At 43.2% G+C, this 19,600-nt stretch overlaps 1 protein-coding gene across 6 annotated transcripts; it reads left to right on the top strand.

Moving 5' to 3' along the window:
• The first annotated feature begins 1,095 nt into the window (after positions 1-1,095).
• On the top strand, positions 1,096-17,800 carry golga2 (golgin A2). Of its 6 annotated transcripts, XM_069673186.1 has the most exons (28): positions 1,096-1,167; positions 2,417-2,575; positions 4,434-4,502; positions 5,369-5,521; positions 5,751-5,797; positions 5,886-5,949; positions 6,579-6,638; positions 7,830-7,910; positions 8,357-8,395; positions 8,478-8,540; positions 8,708-8,801; positions 8,934-9,040; positions 9,218-9,276; positions 10,087-10,228; positions 10,418-10,507; positions 10,702-10,809; positions 11,536-11,623; positions 11,916-12,058; positions 12,202-12,420; positions 12,552-12,665; positions 12,791-13,015; positions 13,160-13,259; positions 13,407-13,498; positions 13,604-13,832; positions 13,925-14,086; positions 14,194-14,300; positions 14,400-14,592; positions 14,685-17,800. In XM_069673186.1, the coding sequence occupies exons 1-28, from the start codon at positions 1,120-1,122 to the stop codon at positions 14,951-14,953; spliced, it is 3,324 nt and encodes a 1,107-aa protein (XP_069529287.1). In that variant the 5' UTR covers positions 1,096-1,119; the 3' UTR covers positions 14,954-17,800. The 6 variants fall into 6 exon arrangements, with proteins under 6 accessions (XP_069529287.1, XP_069529289.1, XP_069529288.1 ...); XM_069673188.1 differs by lacking the exon at positions 4,434-4,502 and having other exon boundaries at positions 14,688-17,800; XM_069673187.1 differs by lacking the exon at positions 4,434-4,502.
• The last annotated feature ends 1,800 nt before the right edge of the window (positions 17,801-19,600 follow it).

The following is a 19,600-nucleotide window of genomic DNA, read 5'->3' as shown; positions in this document are numbered from 1 at the left end:
CAGCCACTTCATTAGGGACACCGGAAAAATCTAATGAAGTTCAATACAACAGCACTGCCATGGATTCTGCTTTTATGAAGTTTAGTTTTTGTTGACTTTTGTTTTGGTGAGTCAGAACTAAATTATATTGAGATGTGTCATACACGAGGGGGCCAGAGTATTAGAGACACCTCTGAATATAATTCAGCTCAGTACAGCCCCACCACCAATTATGACCTTGATGCTGAAATATCATTGAATTAACACCTCTATGACAGCTTAGAAAAAGGCCTGTACATTGTAGGCAACATAAAAGCAAATCTTATGGTTTAGCTGCTGTATTGGATTACATTAGATTTTTCAGGTGTACCTAATGCAGTGGCCAGTGAGTGTATATCATTGATCTTTGTTAACCATAATGCATATTCTTGCATGTTTATAGTAGTGAACACACCTAGAGGAACACAAATAAGAGAGTGACCAACATGAATGAAAGCTACAAATGTCACAAATCTCAGTAAAGACAGATAATCAAATTATAAGTGCTTACTTTTTTTTTTTTTTTTCAAGATTTGTTTTTATTAACAGGATGCTTATTTTACAATTCCATTCCAACAGAGCAGGTGTATGCATATTTATTTTAAATAATAATAATAATTACATAATAAATAAATAAATCATAGAAATAATAAAAATAAAGAATACGCAGTAATTATATATCATGATAATAAATAAAATCTTTCTCTCAAATTACTAATGATTATTATCATTAACTACAACAACAACCATATATAATAAAAGCAACAATATCAGTAGCAATAACAAATAAAAATATGAACATTTAAGATGCTTACAAAGTAATGGTTGAAACAAAAATAAATAAATAAATAAATAAAATACAGCAAAAAAAAGTAAAGGGGTTCAATTTTGTTTAAAATATAACAGCAATACATATTTTTTACACCTTACATTTAATACAAGATGCATATGAACTGAAATTGAAACAGCGTGAAAGTGAAAATTTCACTAAAGCAACATTTGTATAAGAAACACAGGCCCAGCGCTGCGCCCCCTATCGGCAGAGACACCAACAGACAGCAAACTGATGACGTGGTTCGGTCCGTTGACCAGAGCAGCAGTATGGCCGACCAGAGCAGGCAAATTAAACTCGCTGCAGCTAAGAAAAAGGTAAAGTATCTTTCAACTTGCCTGGCCTAAAATCTTAGGAAGCACTGGACCTATCATAAATCTGCGTGTTTGTGTTGCCGGTGCTTTTTCCGTTTTGTTATACATTTCTTGGCGGAGCAGGGGTGTTGTCATTACACGTCGTCCGACCTCTGCGCTGTCGCTCGTCCCACCTCTCTCGCTACTCTTGAGGCTTCAATGCGCAGGACACACCGGTGCTTGTTCTGGGCCTCTATTGATAGCATTAACTTTTCCAGATTATGTAGACTATTTTTAGTTAATTGAGACATTTATAGCATCCCCCTCCGTTTACCTAGTCAGTGATTAACTTAACTTACTCTCTTTACCCTGTGGTTTCATGTGTCTTTCTAGCTAATGTTGAATATGTTATTAGCAAACCTTAACGTGCTAACTGAGGCAAGTTATCGTTAGCAGGCTGGCTAACTGATGAATAGTTGGCTATGTGTGAATGTAAAGAATGCCACACAGCAGTCGGGCAGCTTTCTACCTTATCTGCAGGATGGCTCAGTTATCTAAGAAATGGACAAAAATAAGCAAATTTAAAACAAACACTGAGCTAGCATTGTAGCACAGTTAGCTTGATAGAATGACGGGGACTGTTTTGACAGCTGACACCCCTCTTGTCCTGTCCTGCTGGGGGCTTTGGCTAGGTGTGTTGTTAGGAAGATGGCCTTATCAGTTGTGAAATGTGAGCTTCAGGAAATGACTCGTCAGCTTTTCTTGCTGTCTAACAGCATTTGTGGATTAGTGGTCGTGCTGATAAAATGTAACATTTAGCTGCAGTTCATCATTAGTGTTTTAGTTCCCCCTTTGATCTTCTCTGGTGCCATACGGCAGCTGTCACGGGCCAAATGCCAAAACAAACGCATTACCTAAGCACAGATGATAATAGTTTACCACAAGTTATCGACTTCATCTTGTTTGGTTTAGGACAGTCAAGCAAGTCATAATTACAGCCAATAACCTCTCGACAGTAGCTATGCCTTCAGTCTACATTAAAAACATTTTTAGTTTTTGAGTAACTGCTGTATTTTCCTCTCAGATCAAAATTTACATCCCCTTATTAAGCTTGAGAGATCCCTCCAGCGATGCATCTAGTCTTGATATTATTACCAATCAGTGTTCAAAGAAAAGGAATACAGGGTCATTTATTAAAAAAAGGCTGCAGAGAAGTTTTCCATCACTCGCTGCACATGTTTTACGTTTACTTTTTTCTTTATTTGCTGCTCAGCTGAAGGAGTTTCAGCAGAAGAGCTCCCCTTCTAGTGTGGGAGGGGAAAAGGGCGGTGGTGGTGGAGGAGGTGGTGGAGCAGGGGCGAAGAAGAAGAGGAAGGTGAAGGGACCGAACCAGCACGATGCATCTTCAACAGACAGAAACTCTCCAGTCAATGTAAGTCATTCCTAGTCGTTCCACCTATTTGCCTGCTTGTCATTCTGCGTTGTTCGTCAAATAACAACCTCTCTCTCTGTCCTTTGTGGGTTCTCAACCTTTTGTGACCCTGTGATATAAATCTTACTATTCTGAACAATTCACATTGACTGTTATGTTTCTGCTTAGGCAGAAGAAACAGTGTTTTGTGTATGCACATGTTCTGCATACAATCTGCAACATTTCAATAGGAACATTTTAACAGCAACAAAGCAGAGCAGCGCATACCTGATAGAAGAGAACTGCACGCTGGTAGATTAAGTCCTGTATTGTTTGTTTTCTCTAGTGGAATGATTTGTAATGTCCTGCTCAGCCATTTGTCACAGAAAAGAAATGCTGCTTGTAAATTGATACGGCTGAATTACTATAAAGTAGGCAGAAGCTTTAGTCCGCTATCAAGCCCACACTGGCAACAACACAGTAGTAGCTGACAGGGCGGACAGGACGACTTTCCAGGAAAGAAACGGACACTGTAAAGAGATGAACATTATACTGCCCATGGTTATAATGCAGTTGTAATTTGTTTAATATCGTTTGAATTTCAAGCACACACAGATCATTGCATGGTGAAGTTTCTCAAGTCTGCAACAAGGTTTGCCACACACAGTAGACGTTTGTCTAAGCCTTAACACATTAGGTGTCATTTGGTTTTGCAATTTGGTTGTGAAACATCAGCCTTATTTCATGAGGCGCTTTTCAAAATATATGCAACAACAGGAAGATAAAGGGCTCATGCTCTAGCTATTAATAGGTTCTTGTTTGATTCTTGTCTGAATGGATAGCATGTGGACAGATGCACAGGAAGTGATCCTTATCAAAACAGCAAATTCTACATCTGATTCACGATAATTAAATAATCATTATCATGGAAGCGGTGAATCACCGTCAGATGCTTAACATTACACAGACTTGTATGAATTACAAACCATGCTCTGCTGATGTGTTTTAACTCGGGATTCTGGAGAGCTCAAAATGTCACATATGTTTGAGCTCAATATCGAACACGTCTCATTCCGTGTGGTCTGCTTTTAAGGTTCTGGCAAGCAAATTGAGAGAGTCAGTGAGGACACACAGTTAGACATGTGACTCTGGCACACAGCTTTCACACACAGGGGCTGACTCTCAGGTCAGTTTTCCGCCAACAATGTCGGCCAGCAGTTCTCCAAAGCCTGATTTGAATCTGAGAGCTTGCTGCAATGTCTCATTGTTTGTTCTGATGCTGTTATTTTTCCAACCACATTTAATTATCTGTTCTTTTATTATTTGTAGATAGAGTCTTGTAGTCTAAACAGGGTCTTATGTTGATGCTGGAAACAACCAAGGGAAGTTTTAGGGTGTAAAGCAGAGAAGACTGATTCACTTCACTTTTTTTCCTGCCTCTTACTAAAGCATATTTCTTTGACCTTTAAGACCGTCTAACTTTTCAATCAATCAAAAGGCAAAGGTGGCACATGCTATTTTAAAAGGAGACATGTGAGCAAGGTCAATTTGTTAGCTTGTGGAGCTAATTGTTGAGGAACCTGGAGCAGCTTTGGATTCACAGGTAACATTTAGGAAACATCTGTGCAGCACCTGTTCAGACTTAAGTGTTGTTTACGTGAATTTTAGTGATTCATTTACGGTTATTAAGGAGCCTTGGTTGTCAGCTGACTGGATGCACTAGCCTCTGTGTCTCCTCATTACATATCCCTCCTCCTTTTAAAAATGTCTCCTAGCAGCTGCTTCTCTGTGCCTGTTTCCCTTAAATCTCTATCACTGGCTAAACTGTTCTCTCCCCTTTCACGCCTCCTCCTCCACCTTTCTTTCTTCTTTCCTGTAGTTTGACCGTATTTTGAAAGCTTTTACTCAAAGCAATGGAGTAGTCCTCCCTCCTTATGGCAACAGTCAGGTGAGCCTCTGTCTGTCTCGCTCTGTCTTTCCTGTCTCCGTTCTGCCCCGCCTGTTTTTTTTCCATCTCTACTTCAGCTACTCCTCATGTGGTATTTATTATTTCCCCCTGCTTTTCCATTCTGACCTGCTTCTTCCGTCGAGTGCACATATTTGTTTGAGTCTCAAAGAGCAGGAAGCATGGGACCAAGCTGAGTGCAAACTCTTGCATTGTTGTTATGCACCCTAAATCCTTGTTAAGAGAGTGCGTTAATGGATGAGACAAGATGAGGGTGCACAGTTGTTTCTCGGAGGTCATCTGAGTGTTGGTTATCTTCTACACCATCTTATGTTAAAGTTCATTGTGGCTAACGGGATGCACCTTGATCAGTTGTTGCATGTGATATATGAGCCTGGGTGCATCTTGCAGGCATGCATCAGTAAACAAGAAACTATTTTCTCATTGCTACTTATGTGCTTTTGTTTTTCTTGTGTCTTGTTTGCCTGCACTAAAAGTATCATTTATCTACTACATATAATTACAGCTGTCTCTGTTGCCTTTAGCTTCAAAGTCAGAGAAACTCAAGCAACATAGAAGGCTTATTCACTCATTTACACAGCACAGCCTGACTTCTTTTCAGTGCTTTCATTCTGCAAGTGTTGCAGAGAGCCCCATGGGGATCAGGGAAGCAGCTTTCCTGCCACAGCTCAGAGCTTGCATTCGCAAATACCAACAATTCCTCCACTATCTTATTATATTATGTCTGCTTAGATCAATTTAACTGAAGTTAATGGAAACACATTTAAACATCATTGTGATCATAACAGCTCCTTTTCTCAGCATGTAACCAGTGTGTGCATTTTTTGCGTGTGTGTGTGTCACCCCAGACGTTTGCAGACACGGAGGTCACGGGGTCCTCAGATCCTCAGCCGCTGGAGGACCCAGCGGGCGAGCCCTGTCGCGGCTCACCCGTGTCTAACCCCGCTAGCGCTAACACTGCTACTAATCCTGAGTCTGCCGGTCACAACGCTGACCTGCAGGTGTGTGTCTCTCTCTTAATACCTCCCTGTCGTACGTGCTCGTGTTTGTCTGCACGTACTGAATTTAAAAGTCTGTTGCTAATACGTGTGAGATGAAAACAATCTGCTGCTTTTGTTTGTGAATTGCATAATGTGCATCGTCATCACACATTTCTTTTTATCAAATGTTCACTCCGTGTTTTCTGTCCCTTTTTTCTCTCCATCTCTCTCTCTTACTTTCTTTCTGCAGGACTATCCTGACACCAACGGCAATGACAGCTTAGCAGAGGAAAAAAGGTGAGGAGAAAAAATTGCAATGATAAAAGTAATTGTTAATTACTAATGCAACATAGTAAATAACAGTTAATGTGTGTGTTTTCTGCAGACCCCTGTCTTCCACAGAGAGCCTGCGACAGCTCTCCCAGCAGCTGAACGGCCTGGTCTCTGAGGTACGACTTTAAAACTGCCGCTGTCATCCTGTCTCTCTCTCTCCCTCCCTCGCAGACACACACTTCTTTGTCATACACTGTAAGACTTTTTACAATAACACTCTGCCACTGATGTGCACTCCCACCAAGAGGGTGTCGCGTCTATTCTTGGCAGGAATGCACTGGAGGCATTTTCAAATTTGCCAGTTGTTCCCAATGGCCTCAAGCACGCTGGCAGCATCAACTGCGAACCTGCTTCATATATATCCTCTGAACTCGGCTTGCACAGTCAACAGCCAATCAGGAAGTGTGCTTATTACTTTTAATAAGATGGGTATTATATTGCAGATCTTATACTGGGTTTTACATTGATACTATAAGCTTATTTATTTACTTTTAAGGAGATATTTTAAGGGTTTTGTTGCCCCACATGGTGGTGAAATGCAGGTGCTACAACTGCTGACTAAACAGATTGCTCATCTGCAATGCATCTGCTTTAAGCTCATACAGACAGGTCATTGTTCATTAAATCATGCACCTCATGCATTGCTACAGAAACAGTGTTTTTGTGGGAGATTCACTGCTGAGGAGTTGAGGCCGCACATTTACTGCATATAAACCACCTAATGTGCGTGTCCGTTTCATTTCAGACATCTGCTGCTTACGTGAATGGAGATGGTGCATCTTCTGTCAGTGAAAGAGAACTGGAGGTAAGATGGAAATCTAACACGCAGAAGGTAAAATCTGAAACCTCAGTTAAAAGCCAGTCAGGTCATTTAATAGCATCTTAATACCAGGGGATTTACAGTGAAGAGGCAGCCATGACATTAAAAGCAGGCCTGCATATGAGGTGAAACTCAATTCCCGAACATACTGTGGTAGAGTGGCTTAACTTTTGCAGCACTTTATTTGATACAGGACAGTATGCTGGCTATCTGGCTGTGTGTAATGGTTAGACTCATGTTTTCAATGCCGTCTGTGTAAAATACCCAAAACTTTCGACCTTTCTGACTTTGTGTAATCTAATTAACCACACAACGTGCATCATATCTACTCCCCAAAGTGTGCCTTGCCCTTTGATTTATCTTATACATGATACAAGTACAAGTACAAGCTAACAATGTGGTTGTCATAATGCATCCTAAAAAAATTTCAGGTATTTCAGACGATTGCTAGATGGATTGATGATTGACACGTTGATGCAAGGCAGATTAGATGTCTGAGTAAATGTATCAATTAGGGGTGCCGGTCTGGCGGTCGGTCCTCGACTCTGTCCCTTGTCCTTTAGCTGCACGTCATCCCCACTTTGTGATGTCACAAAGTGCAGCGTGTAGTAAAAACTGTGTGAAACCCGGCGTCCACAGCAGTCTGCAGACTGAGCTGAGAAGCCTGGAGATTACTCCAACAGACTTTTACCTACAGATCTGGAACTTGACCCATGTTTAGTCTGGACATCCAACATTGTAACATTATATATATGTCTTAAAACAGCATAATACCCCCCTTTAATAAAGGCAAAGGCCAAAAAACTATGATTTTATTTTTTTGAGACAGCCTTTTTAATCGGCCCATTAAGCGCAACTTAGAAACTCTCAGACTTTCTATGACAGCCTGGAGACATTAAGGACATGTTAGATTGACTGTAATGACGCTCCCCTACCTTTAAACTGGCTCCATTAATGAGTTTAACAACCATCATTTATTTTAATTATCTGCCTCACATGTCATTATCGAAACACATTTTTTTGCACCACTTGTGGAGGTTCTATTGTTTTTCCTTCATGTTAATAATTCACATTTGAACTCTTCTGCTCCTACCACGTATTCTTTGTTTGACTTTTTGCCACTGCACTCTTTTTTTTTAATTTGTTCTTTCCCGGATGCATGTGTGCACGTGATAGAGTCGGAACCAGGAGCTGGCAGCCGCCCTGGAGTCCAGCAACCTAACAAACTCTCAGCTCAATACCAAGCTAGACCAGCTGGTAAGAAGCTGTGTGTGTGTGTGTGTGTGTGTATGTGTGTGCATGTCTGTGTGATCGGAGTAGCCCCCTTTTTTCCAGTCATCCCACAAGTACCACATCAGTGCATGTAATGTTTGCATTCTGCATGTCATCTTAAGTACCCACGCTGCTAACATCATGCATGGTTCTTATGTAAATTATCTTTCATTTAGGTTGACTAAAGTATAATTAGAGCTCTCATAATATGATGCCTTATTGTAAGCACACTAACAACAGTAGCCTCAACATAGAAACAGAACAGGTTCCTACTTTGAGCTGTCCCTGTCCTCTCTAGCATGCAGATGAAATCTTTTCTGCTTGTAGTTTGGTTATGTCTTAAAGACCTAGATATTGTGTAACCTTTCTGGGATGATGAAATACACGTTGATCTCTCCAAAAATTAACCTTCTACCCTGTTGGTCTGGCAGGTACAGCAATCTCAGGGGTTCTCGGATCAGCTACAAAAGGTAAGACGTTACCCTCTCTCTGTCTGTTCTTTTCCATCTCTATTCTGGTCATTCATAAACGTTGGTATTTTTCTTCCCTCAGGAGCGAAAGGAATTCGAGCAGAGATTTTCAAAAGAGCAGGGAGCCATGCGGGAGCAATTACAGGTAACCTCCCAGAACACATTGATTGAATTTGCTTCTGAAAATGTGTCATGGCAGACTTTAACGTCCTCCTTGCCCCTTTCTCGTTTCAACCCTCCCGTCCCTAATTCAACGACGTGATGGAAAGTTAGTCAACGTATATATTCTCTGTTTGTCTGTCTTCTCTTAAGGTTCACATCCAGACCATTGGTATCCTGGTATCAGAGAAATCAGAGCTACAAACTGCACTACAATACACACAACAGGCTGCACGGCAAAAAACAGGTGTGTGTGTTTTAAAATCAGATGATCGGGCACTCGAATGCCAGTTTTTCATCTTGGCGAGATCTCACCTCACCTACTGCAGTTAGTGAACAATTTGTGTGTCTGTCTTTCTTTGTGTCTGTGCGTGTGTAGGTGAGGCAGAGGAGTTGAATAACCGTCTGCAGGCAACAAAGCAGAGAGTGTCGGAGCTGGAGAGAACACTGTCCTCTGTCTCAACGCAGCAGAAACAGTTTGAAAAGGTACCACACATCGCAGTAATTGCCCCCTCGGCGATACAGAGACATGACATAATAGAACCATTTTGACTCTCAATGAGGTGCATGCATGTAGCATAGATAAATTCATGTTTTAAATTATTCCCTGAGATGTTTCTTTCCCGCTGTCTGATTAGTTTTTTTTTCCCTTTCTGTCTCCAGCACAACAAAGAATTTGAAAAGGAGAGAGACAGCCTGAGGCTAGAGGTGTTTAGACTAAAGTAAGTCACTTTACCCTCGCATACACAAAGTCATGTTCACGCTAATATTTCCACAGCAGAGGGTCTGTTAAAGGAGACATTCAAAAAGCCACTGTCAGTCAAAGCTGGTGTTCTCTGTGATCGATAGAAGCAATAATATTTGAAGTTGGCGCCATAGCTGTGGAGACAGTTGTACAAACAGCTCGTGGTTTCGCCCGTTCTACATTCCTACAACACCCAGCATGCACTGCGCCCCTCACTCTGAAAGGAACGGCCCAGCGAGAGAGACTGGAGTGAAATACTACCGTTTCGATGCCGGCAATGGCTCAGAGTGGTACAGAATCCGAAACATTGACGAGAATATACCGGTGGGTCTTCAAAAATCTTCAGGTCTGCAGTCTACGTTTCAAACCTGATGATTTTGAACGAGACATGACATCGTTGGCGGCCGTCTTAGATTGAGGAAGTGTAGTTTAGCGAGCTCCCTGGCCAGACTACGTAAAATGCGTCATCTGGCGGAGGTTTTCCAGGGCCCATTGGAGAAGCGGATAGCGTCCTCCAAAGGCACAGAGAGAAATAGCATTTTTTTTTCTACAATAATGGCATTAGCTCCCCATAATAGCATGATAGGACCAAGGTTGAAAATCGGTGAACTGGCCCTTTAAGAATCACTTGGACATTCATTTATTTTTACTTGTTATTGTTCTCTGTTTCCTGCCCAGGGACTACAGATGCAAATTAGCTAAGAAGCTGTGCATTGTCCCCCACGTCACACTGAACTCTTATAGATTTAAAATGATGAACAATCTGTGTGTGTGTGTGTGTTTGCAGCAATTTGAGTGAAGAGTCGAAGCAGCAGAGCTCCGAGCTGTCGGAGCAGCTAAAGCTGAGGACAGAGGAGAACGGAGCGATGAGGCTGGAGGTGGATGATCTTCGCAAGAGGCTGGAGATGGCTGACCTCATGCTGCAACAGGTTAGTAAGGACACTCACATTTATCTCACCAATAATTGGCAGTGGTGGATCAACATTACAGCCAATCTATGACAAAGCCAGTGCTTGGGATCAGAGCCTAAAATGTTTGTTTGCCAGCAGTGCAGCCAAATGTTATCTTTTGATGTATGTCCGCATTTCACGCCAATATTTTTTTTAATTTCTTTCCAGTACTCCAGTCAGTCAGATCCCTCCAGTGCCAACCAGCAGGTCCAGTTACTGGCGGAAGAGAAGCAGCAGCTGGAGGCGCACAATCACCAGGTGTGTGTACAAAAACCTCTGAACTTATAGCTCAGCAAAGGTCATGATAATTTTCCTACTGACTCATCTGATGTCCTCTACCTTCCACTTCTTTTCTATATTTCATAAATTAATACAATTATCAAGTATCTCTTATGATCTGAAAATGTTGGTTTGTTAACACCCCTTTCCCCTTCATATTTCTGATGTTGTAGCTGATGGAGTCGATTGCCCAGCTGCAGACAGAGAGGGACGTCTATGCGGGGCAGATCCAGGAGGAGGGCCGTGTATGGAAGGACAAAACAGAACAGCTGCTCACACAGGTACGTCTTACAGTAGCTTCAGCATAGACTTTATGCTGCGCTAAAGCTTTGAAAATGAAGAAAGTGGTTTGTTCTTGTTATTGTTCTTTTGTTTTGGTTCGAAACCAATGACTGTATATAAAGATGGACGGCGCGTCTCCATCTGCTCTCATTGTACGAAATTGAAGCCAAAACACCTCCTGTGACGGGCGCTGCCATCTTGCGCTGGAGCCAGAGCTCCAAATGCAGGTGGAGCCGCTGTAGCCACTTCCGCTAACCAAAACACACACTTAAATTACGTCACGTTGAAGCACAAGCAGATTTGGAAGATATGGAAACTTCAATGACTGTAGTGATTGTGTTAGTTACGTCTCCTCTCGCCGTTCGTCCTCGACTCTGCTAATCCGGAACAGATCGGCTGCAGGAGCCGTATTTGTCAACACAGCTGTCAATCATCCTTTTTACAGCATCAAATAACTAATTAAAACTAAGACTTGGACATAAATCAGCATGATAAGCACTAACTATAATGACAGAAACCATGTTGGTGTGTATTTAGATTTTATAATTTGACTCATGTCCCATCTGTTAACATGGAGGAGGCGGGCTTTACGACCTATACTGCAGCCAGTCAGCAGAGGGCACTCTAAAAGTTTAGGCTTCACTTTTAGGGAGCTGTCATGTCGTCCATCTTTTTATACAGTCTATATTTCAAACTAATTACTAAATAATTTTCTGTGTGTCCAGGTATCTCTGGTTGCAGAGGAGAGGGACAGAAACATCAGCCGAGTCCAAGAACTGGAGGCCAGCATCACAGAGCTAGAACACGCTGCAGGTAAGAGAGTCACACTGCCTTTATATAGTGCGTCTTCCTTGTTCTGACTTTTAAGTTTAAAAGTTTAAGTTTAAGTTTCTTTGAAGTGAAGAACACCTTTATTGTAGGGAGCAAGCATTGTAGGGAAGGAACCATGGAGCTCTCATTATATATATATCATATATCTCTCCTTAGTAGAATTAGCAATAGTGCAAGATTATGCCTTAGTGTAAAGGGGTCACAGTAAAGCATCTTAGAGACTGGGCACACTTCATTGACACTAAACATGATTGTCATGCTTCTTCCTCGACAGCGCTGTTGTCCCAGGAGAGACAGACTCAGAATGCTGCACAGCCTCAGTCCTCGGGGCCGTCAGAGAGCGAGCTGGCTCTGCAGGAGTCCCTCAACACTCTGTACCAGGAGAAAGAAGCTCTGACAGCACAGTACCAGGCACAGGTAATCACACTGATGTTCCTGTACGCCCCTACTACACTTCACCAAAGTTCCTTTTAATGGTCATTCTGTTCATTACGTAATGTTTCTCATTAGTACTCTCTGGTTTGTGTGTCTATAACCAGCTTTTGTGATGTTTCCTCTAGCTGCGAGATAACAAGCAGCTGAGCCGCCTGTGTGCGGAGCAGGAGACGCGTCTCGGGGAGCTGGAGCGGCAGGTGGAGAGCGAAGTCCAGGAGGCAGAGGACCGCCGACGCATGTTAGAGGACGTTCAGTCGGATAAGGCTACTATTAGCCGTGCGCTCACCCAGAACCGAACGCTGAAGGACCAGCTGGCTGAGCTACAGAACGGCTTCGTCAAACTGGTGAGGATGAAAATGTAGCTGTCTATCTGTGTCTTTATTTGATGACTTTATATTGTTCATGTAGTGCAGCCTGAAGGGTGGGAGACTGCTGTGTTTAAGCCAAAATTCCTGTTGCTCCTTCATTTGTACAGACTAATGAGAACATGGAGCTGACCACTGCCATTCAGTCTGAGCAACACGTGAAAAAGGAGCTGGCTCGTAGAATGGGGGAACTGCAAGAGGGCCTGCACAACGTCAAAGAACAGGTACGGTCAGTTTAAGGTATTTTTCCCTGTACTTAATGTCATGCACAGATGGTAGCGCAATGTATAATAATAGCATCCAGACAGAGATGACAACACAGCTGATTTCTCCGTTTCCTCGACTCCAGCTGGAACTGAAATCTAAGGAGACTCAGGGTCTGCTGGAGCAGAGGGACCAGGTAGTCGCCCACCTGCAGCAGTACCATGCAGGCTATCAGACCCTCGCCTCAGAGCGGGAACAGCTCCACCACCAGTACCTGCAGCAGATCCAGCTCATGGACCGGTTGCAGCACGACGAGAGCCAGGGCCGCGTGCAGCTGGAGATCAGCCACAATCAGCTCAAACAAGCGCAGGTGTGTATGTCAGGAACACCTTGTCCAATGATAATGTATGCATGTATGTTGTGGTATTTTTATGGCGTGCTGTTCCCATCAATATCTCTCAGACAACCTCAAACAGACTTGTTGTTTTAAACGCCCCTCTGTCTCCCCCTACAGGAGCATTTGGACCTGCTGGTCAGAGACAACGAGCAGCTGAAGGCGGAGGTGAAGGAGCTGCTCAGCAGCTCAGCTCTCAGTCCGTCACCTCGGGACCAAGGTAACATTTTTACTATTATACTGGTATATTGGAAAATAAGGCTCCATCTCAAAGCTTCTTTATATGTTATTTCTTTTTGTGCACCTTCCTCTAAAATTGAAAAAGTAATAAAGGATTTCTTTATATATATTTCACTCTGTCACTAAGGCGATGGAGTGGAAAGCCAGTCCCTGCACGAGAGCCCAAAGAAGTCCTCCTCCATAGTTATCCCAGAAGACTTTGAGAGCCAGACAGAGATGGTGAGGAAGTTGACATTTACACAATACATCCAGTGCGATGTCGCTGAAAAGACATTACAATGTAACATCATTTTGGCATTATCCTCAACTTTTTGCACCTCACAGGAGGAGTTTATTCGAGGAGCTTTGGCCGAGCTGGAGGCGGAGAGGGACGAGGTCAGACGACAGCTGGAGGAGGAGCACCGGCTCCACATGGCTGCCCGACACCAGGCCGCCGTGGCCCTCAGCCTGGAGCACCAACACCACATCCACCAACCTGCTCACGACCATCATCACGAGCACGATCACACTCAGGACCAACATAGTCACTGTGAACACAGCCACGAGCATTCAGGTGAGGAAGACGAGAAAAACACTGCCTGAATATTTAGTATTTGCAGTGCTTTGTGTAAACCAGCTGTTAACTTTGCGGCCCTTTTTCCCCAGACGGAGGAGTACCAGTGGAAGTTCATCGCGCTCTGCAAGCCGCCATGGACAAGCTTCAGCAGCGTTTCACCTCCCTCATGCAGGAGAAAGCTGACCTGAAGGAGAGGGTGGAGGAGCTGGAGCACCGCTGCATCCAGCTGTCTGGAGAGACCGACACTATAGGTGAGACAGCGGGATACTTTTTCTGTGTATACTTAGAACTTTTGGTTGAATTAACACTCTTAAAACAGAAAGGAAGAAAACTCTATGTCCTGTTTATGTCTCTCCAGGGGAGTACATAGCCCTGTACCAGAGTCAGAGGGCCATCATGAAGCAGAAACACCAGGAGAAGGAGCAGTACATCAGCATGCTGGCCCAGGACAAGGAGGAGATGAAGGTGATATATAGCAACCTTTTTACTGAACGTGCTTTGTTTTGTTTTCCTCCAAACTTACATTTCTTTGCACGTGTCTATTTGTCCTCCCCCGTTTATCAGGCGAAGCTGGCCGAGCTGCAGGATCTGGTGATGCGTCTGGTGGCTGAGAGGAACGACTGGTACAGCCGCTACGCAGGAGCTGTAGCCGGCGCAGGCACCGCGAACCCTGACCTGCTTCCTGTCGGGGAGGATCACATTCACGCAGAGCACCATGCACACGCACACTCAGAGCTCGATGCTGGCAGTGGAGCAGGTAGGCACAAACTGTAGCACTGTTGAAGCGCTCTTTATGTTTTATTCAGTGTAGCTTCACCCTCCTGCTCTCCCTCTCTTTCTCTGCACCAGAAGCCATGGAGATCATCCCCCTGTCGGAGCCCTCCGCCGGCCATGAAGCCTCCTCATCCCAGACGCTTTCCACCGGCTCGGCCCAGACCGACTCCAAACCTCTGGGGCCCAACGAGGACGGCACGGCCCAGCAGATCATGCAGCTGCTCCACGAGATCCAAAACCCCCAGGGGGCGCTGAGATCGCCCCCCTTCCTCGGAGAGAACCCGTGCATCCCTTTCTTCTACCGGCCGGACGAACAGGACGAAGTCAAGATCCTGGTGGTGTGAGGTGCGACAAGAGGCTACGTACGTGCGTGTGTGCGTGTGAGATATTGGACATGTCTTGAAGTCTGGGGAATATTAGACACCACAGTTTCTAGCTTATTTATCACAGAACTTTGACACCCTGCAAAACTGGTCACAGATATGTGAAAGATGACCCCTCTCTGTTCTGTGTGTTGGCACTAATGTGTGCATGGTGAATAAGAGAGAGCATTTTAATCCTTGTGTTTGTTTCCATCTACGATGCTCTCCCCAGGAAAATGATAATCAGTATTTCTCAACACAATCTGATTATTCCCTTTTTGTCATTCCCATCCCCCCTCTCGTGTCTCCCATCTTACACATAAGTGCAATAAAGGGGCCGTCCCCTGGCTGATACAGTACTTAAAGAGCTGTCCGAAACGTAGCAGCCTGTTTGTGTGCAACTCTCACTTTTTACACAATTCACTGTACAAAAATGCCAAAAAAAAAAGAGCATCACGTTTGAATGTAATAACCCGATTATTTACGTGCGTGTTCGCGTGAAATGTGAGGAGAAGCGACGATGGCGTGAAAAAGGTGCAGGGAGGGGATGCAAGATGTAAGAGAAAGTCAGTGAGGAAAATAGGAACAGCTTTTGCTCGTTACACGATCGGGATCAGGAAGACGGACGCAGGTGTCGCAGTTTGGTTCTGTTGCAAAACCTTTAATCTCTCCGTGGTCGTCTTCTCCTCCAAACACTGAGAGTGAGTCATGTTTGTACAGTGTGTTAATTTATGTAAATGTTCGTGGTGTGATGTTGTCAAACATCCTGTTCGACTGAAAGAGATCACCAGCGTTACAAAGAGGTGGTTTATCAGTCACTTAGGGGAGAGATGCAATTTAAAGACCCCATAAGGAAAACACTTTTAAGTCGGATTATTAAGTGTTTTATCTGCTTCAGATTTGTGGTGCAAGTAGCTGCTCTCCACGTTTAAGTTCTACTTTACCTTTACGCCATTAGCGTTACACATACAAGGCTCATTGGCTTGAGGAAGTTACAGGAAGTATTGTCTTTACTCATAACTCATCTAATCAGGAGGCATTAGGTCGGCAGCTCGGCCTCTCATTACAAACTGGAACTTCTTCTTCACGGGTTCTTTAAAGTTCCCAAACAAACCGACACTATAAAAAGGAGCGGGTTCTTTTCTGTTACGTTCGCTCGCAGCTCCACATATCAAAGACGAATCAATGCACATATTTACAACTGGACTGTGTGAGTGACGCGCGTGTGTGTGATCCAAACCTTTCCTTCAGCCGAAAGTTGCATCCGTTGTACTTTATTTGTAGATCAGATTATATAAGTATGATTGCACTAAAACTGTACAAAGCTTCTCATCCTTGGGACAAATTTCAGACGCTACCGCAGAGTCTCTTATTAACGTCTGCGGAGGAGGGGAAAAAAAGGAATCCTATGAAGCCCTCGTGTTACGCTGAGGTTTCCGATCGAAGCGAATGAATTGGGAGCGTGTCGGCGAGTGTGTGTGCGGTGTTGCACTCGGAGGATAAAGGAGGAAGGTGTGTAAATATGACTAGAAGTAATGACATTCAAGAAGTTATTCCTGAAAGTGAGGGACCAATCAGAATTTGAGAAGTCCTTCAAAAAAATTGTAGAAACAAAACTCGTGATTGGGTTTGTTTATAATTTATAAGTTAACTTGATCTCCTCTGGGCATTAACAGCAAGACATCTGAACGAATGAATGAAGATGCTCATATTCACATGTAGATCGACGCTCTCCGCTCACATCTGAACACAAAGAGCGGCACGACGACGGCCTTTCATTCATCATTTCAGATCAAATCGCGGCAGGAGCCTCTGTTTTCTAAGAGTCTCTCCATGATTTGAGTTTGCAATGCCACGAGGGTCTCGCTCTACATCTTTTTGCTACTTTATTGAGGTATTTTTACCCTCTTATTTTGGATGTCTTGGAAGTTTAAGATCTGTCGTGTTTACTTTGACATAGAGGACACTTTAGTTCAATTATTAAACTGCACACTTGTAAGTAATCACTAAAAATAACGGGACAGGAAGCGTTAGGGTAAATTCTGGTATTTTAAGCCTAATTATAGAACGCAAAATGTATTTAAAGTATAATGTGGAGGCCGTGCTGTGTGTGATCGGTGCACTACATCTGCCCCAAACAGCAGCGCTTCGTTGACATTCTTAATTTATAAATTCCTCGCGTTGTAGCGTTCCGTCACTTTTTTTTTCCTTTTTAAAATGTGCCACAAAAATATGATTTTCCTTCACTTTGATTTTGGGAGTGGTCAGACTAAGAGTAAATATACAATAAAATAATTTTAGTGTTGTTTCGGGGCTTGCAAATTGAAAACAATGTGGATGAAATAAATTCCCACGCTTTCTAATTCACTGTTAAATATGTAACGTGTGATTGAAACCAATAGCAACATGAAATCATCTATTGTCTTTACTGTAAAGGAGGTGGTGTATATACTGTAACTGTGTAACATATTGTATAATATTCTGCCTGGTGTGTGGGGGGAAAGCTGCTCTGCCGTATTTACTGGCAGTGTGAAGTGTGTGTATGCCTGTTAGTTCGGAGTCGGGCGTCGGCGGCGGTTACTGACTGGCTGTGATTTATTACAAAGATTGACTAAAAAAAAGAGGAAATATTCTATTTATTTGGAATAAGTTAGTATCTCAACTAATCAGTTTTAATGTAAAATAGAAGTGTTGGATGGAAATGAAGGATCTTTCAGAGAACTGATTTGTTGGAGGGCTGCTTCTGACAGAAGCTTACTGATTTGTTTTTTCTTCCTTGAGTAATATTTTCTCCCCTTCTCCTGAATAAAGCTGATTGAGCAACTTGAACACTTTGTGTCTTGACTCCTGTATGATTTTTATTCTCCTAAATGTTCTTCTGTGACTTTGGTAGTAAAATTACCGGACGCATTTTAATGTGTCATAGTCATAAACATTGAATTTCTATGTCTGGTTTGAACATAGGGGGCCTTTATGTGTTGAGTTTGCATGTTCTCCCAGTGCATGCGTGGGTTCCCTCCGGGTACTCAAGCTTCCTCCCACAGTCCAAAGACATGCTCGTTATGTTAATTGGTGACTCTAATATGGCCCTTAGGTGTGAATGTGACTTTGGTTGTTTCTGTGTCAGCCCTGTGATTGACTGGTGACTAGTAAAAGTACAAGGTGTAACCCCGCCTCTCGCCCAATGACAGCTGGGATAGGCTCCAGCCCCCCCCTCGATCCTGAACAGGATAAACGGTATAGATCAGGGGTGGGCAACCCTGCTCCTGGAGGGCCACCTTCACCTTCAACACACCTGATTCCAATGTTTCGCTCGTTACCAATCCCCTGAGACGCTTCAGTTGGTTGATAACGAGCAGATCATTCGAATCAGGTGTGTTAGAGTGCGGAGAAACCTAAAACATGCAGGAAGGTGGCCCTCCAGGAGCAGGGTTGCCCACCCCTGGTATAGATAATGGATGAATGGATGTTTCAGAGATGAGTGAAAATGCCCATCACAATTTTCTTAAGCTCAAGCTTATTTATAGAAAGTGTGTCGATCGATTGTTGATCTTAAACTAATGATTTGGATGTCTCTTCTCATAAATCTCATGTATTTGAGTGTATCAGGTGTTTTACATGCTTATTTTTGGGTTAGATTGTGAATAGTTGTTAGCCCCATAGGGCCGCCTAAGCGGAGGGCGTAGCAATAGTATAGACAAGACTGAAATCTTTGTGCAGTCTGCCCTTGACTGTGTATTTGTTTTATTCCTCCAAAATCCTTCTATCATTGGTGACAACCTCACTCCACAGATCCCATGTGGCTGTTCTGCTAATGTCTTTTTGCACAAAGAAGAAAGAAGACGCTCCATTCAGTACACTGAAGTTTTTTTTAATGTGTTGACAAAGCATGGCAGTCCCGCAGAGTAAAGTCACCGTTTCATCCACAGCAGGTTGAACAAGATGCAGGGCCTGGATTCTGCAGGAGTTCACACATTCGCACCGTCTCTCCCTGCTTTTCTACAAACATAGAGAGACAAGAAAAACAAGAAACACCCTCTCTGCAACAAGCTAAAAGTATCAAACAACCTGCCAAGGTCCATGTACATCACTGCATTACACATTTTTATAGGTTTTTCAAATATTATTTCCATATACATACACTCATTTATTCAGAATAATTTAAATATTCAGCAATTCCAGACTAAAATCTCTAGACAGTGGAAGTACAAGTCCCACAAGATGCACCACACATATACATAATAACACGTTAAGATATGTCCATCATAAACTATTTACTGTTAAATAATAAGTAGAATATGCTTTTAAGTTTTTGTGTTGCAGTCGTGGAGTACTAAGATTCACAAGGGACGTGTTCAGGTGGTTATTAAATGACTAGAATGACATCAATTGAGGTACAGAGATGAGTATTTGTGGCTGGTGGGTTGTTGTTTTTTATCAGGGGGTAAAAATACAACACATCACACTGACAGCAGAGCTCAGTGGCAAAAAACAGGTAGTGGAAAGATGGATTCAGATCACAGGATCTCAAGACAGCGACGTGAGGTGGAGACAGGAGGAGCGATTGAGAGTTTTATGCATAGACTGTGGCTGTGTTCATGATCTCACTCACCCCCGTGACCACTGAGA

This window comes from Semicossyphus pulcher, unplaced genomic scaffold, assembly GCF_022749685.1.
Source record: "Semicossyphus pulcher isolate SPU_LCO1_2020_fin unplaced genomic scaffold, fSemPul1.0.p SCAF_22, whole genome shotgun sequence".
Classification (NCBI taxonomy): domain Eukaryota; kingdom Metazoa; phylum Chordata; class Actinopteri; order Labriformes; family Labridae; genus Semicossyphus; species Semicossyphus pulcher.
The sequence above is the reverse complement of the archived record's forward strand: the minus strand, read 5'-3'. Positions and strand labels throughout refer to the sequence as shown.

What these genes read in the sequence shown, in the direction of transcription:
- golga2 (XM_069673186.1), top strand. Translation starts at nt 1,120, where the DNA reads ATGGCCGACCAGAGCAGGCAAATTAAACTCGCTGCAGCTAAGAAAAAG. An exon ending in CAGCACAGTACCAGGCACAG is followed by an intron (nt 12,059 to 12,201) that starts GTAATCACACTG and finishes TGTTTCCTCTAG; the next exon opens with CTGCGAGATAACAAGCAGCT. An exon ending in TGGAGAGACCGACACTATAG is followed by an intron (nt 14,087 to 14,193) that starts GTGAGACAGCGG and finishes ATGTCTCTCCAG; the next exon opens with GGGAGTACATAGCCCTGTAC.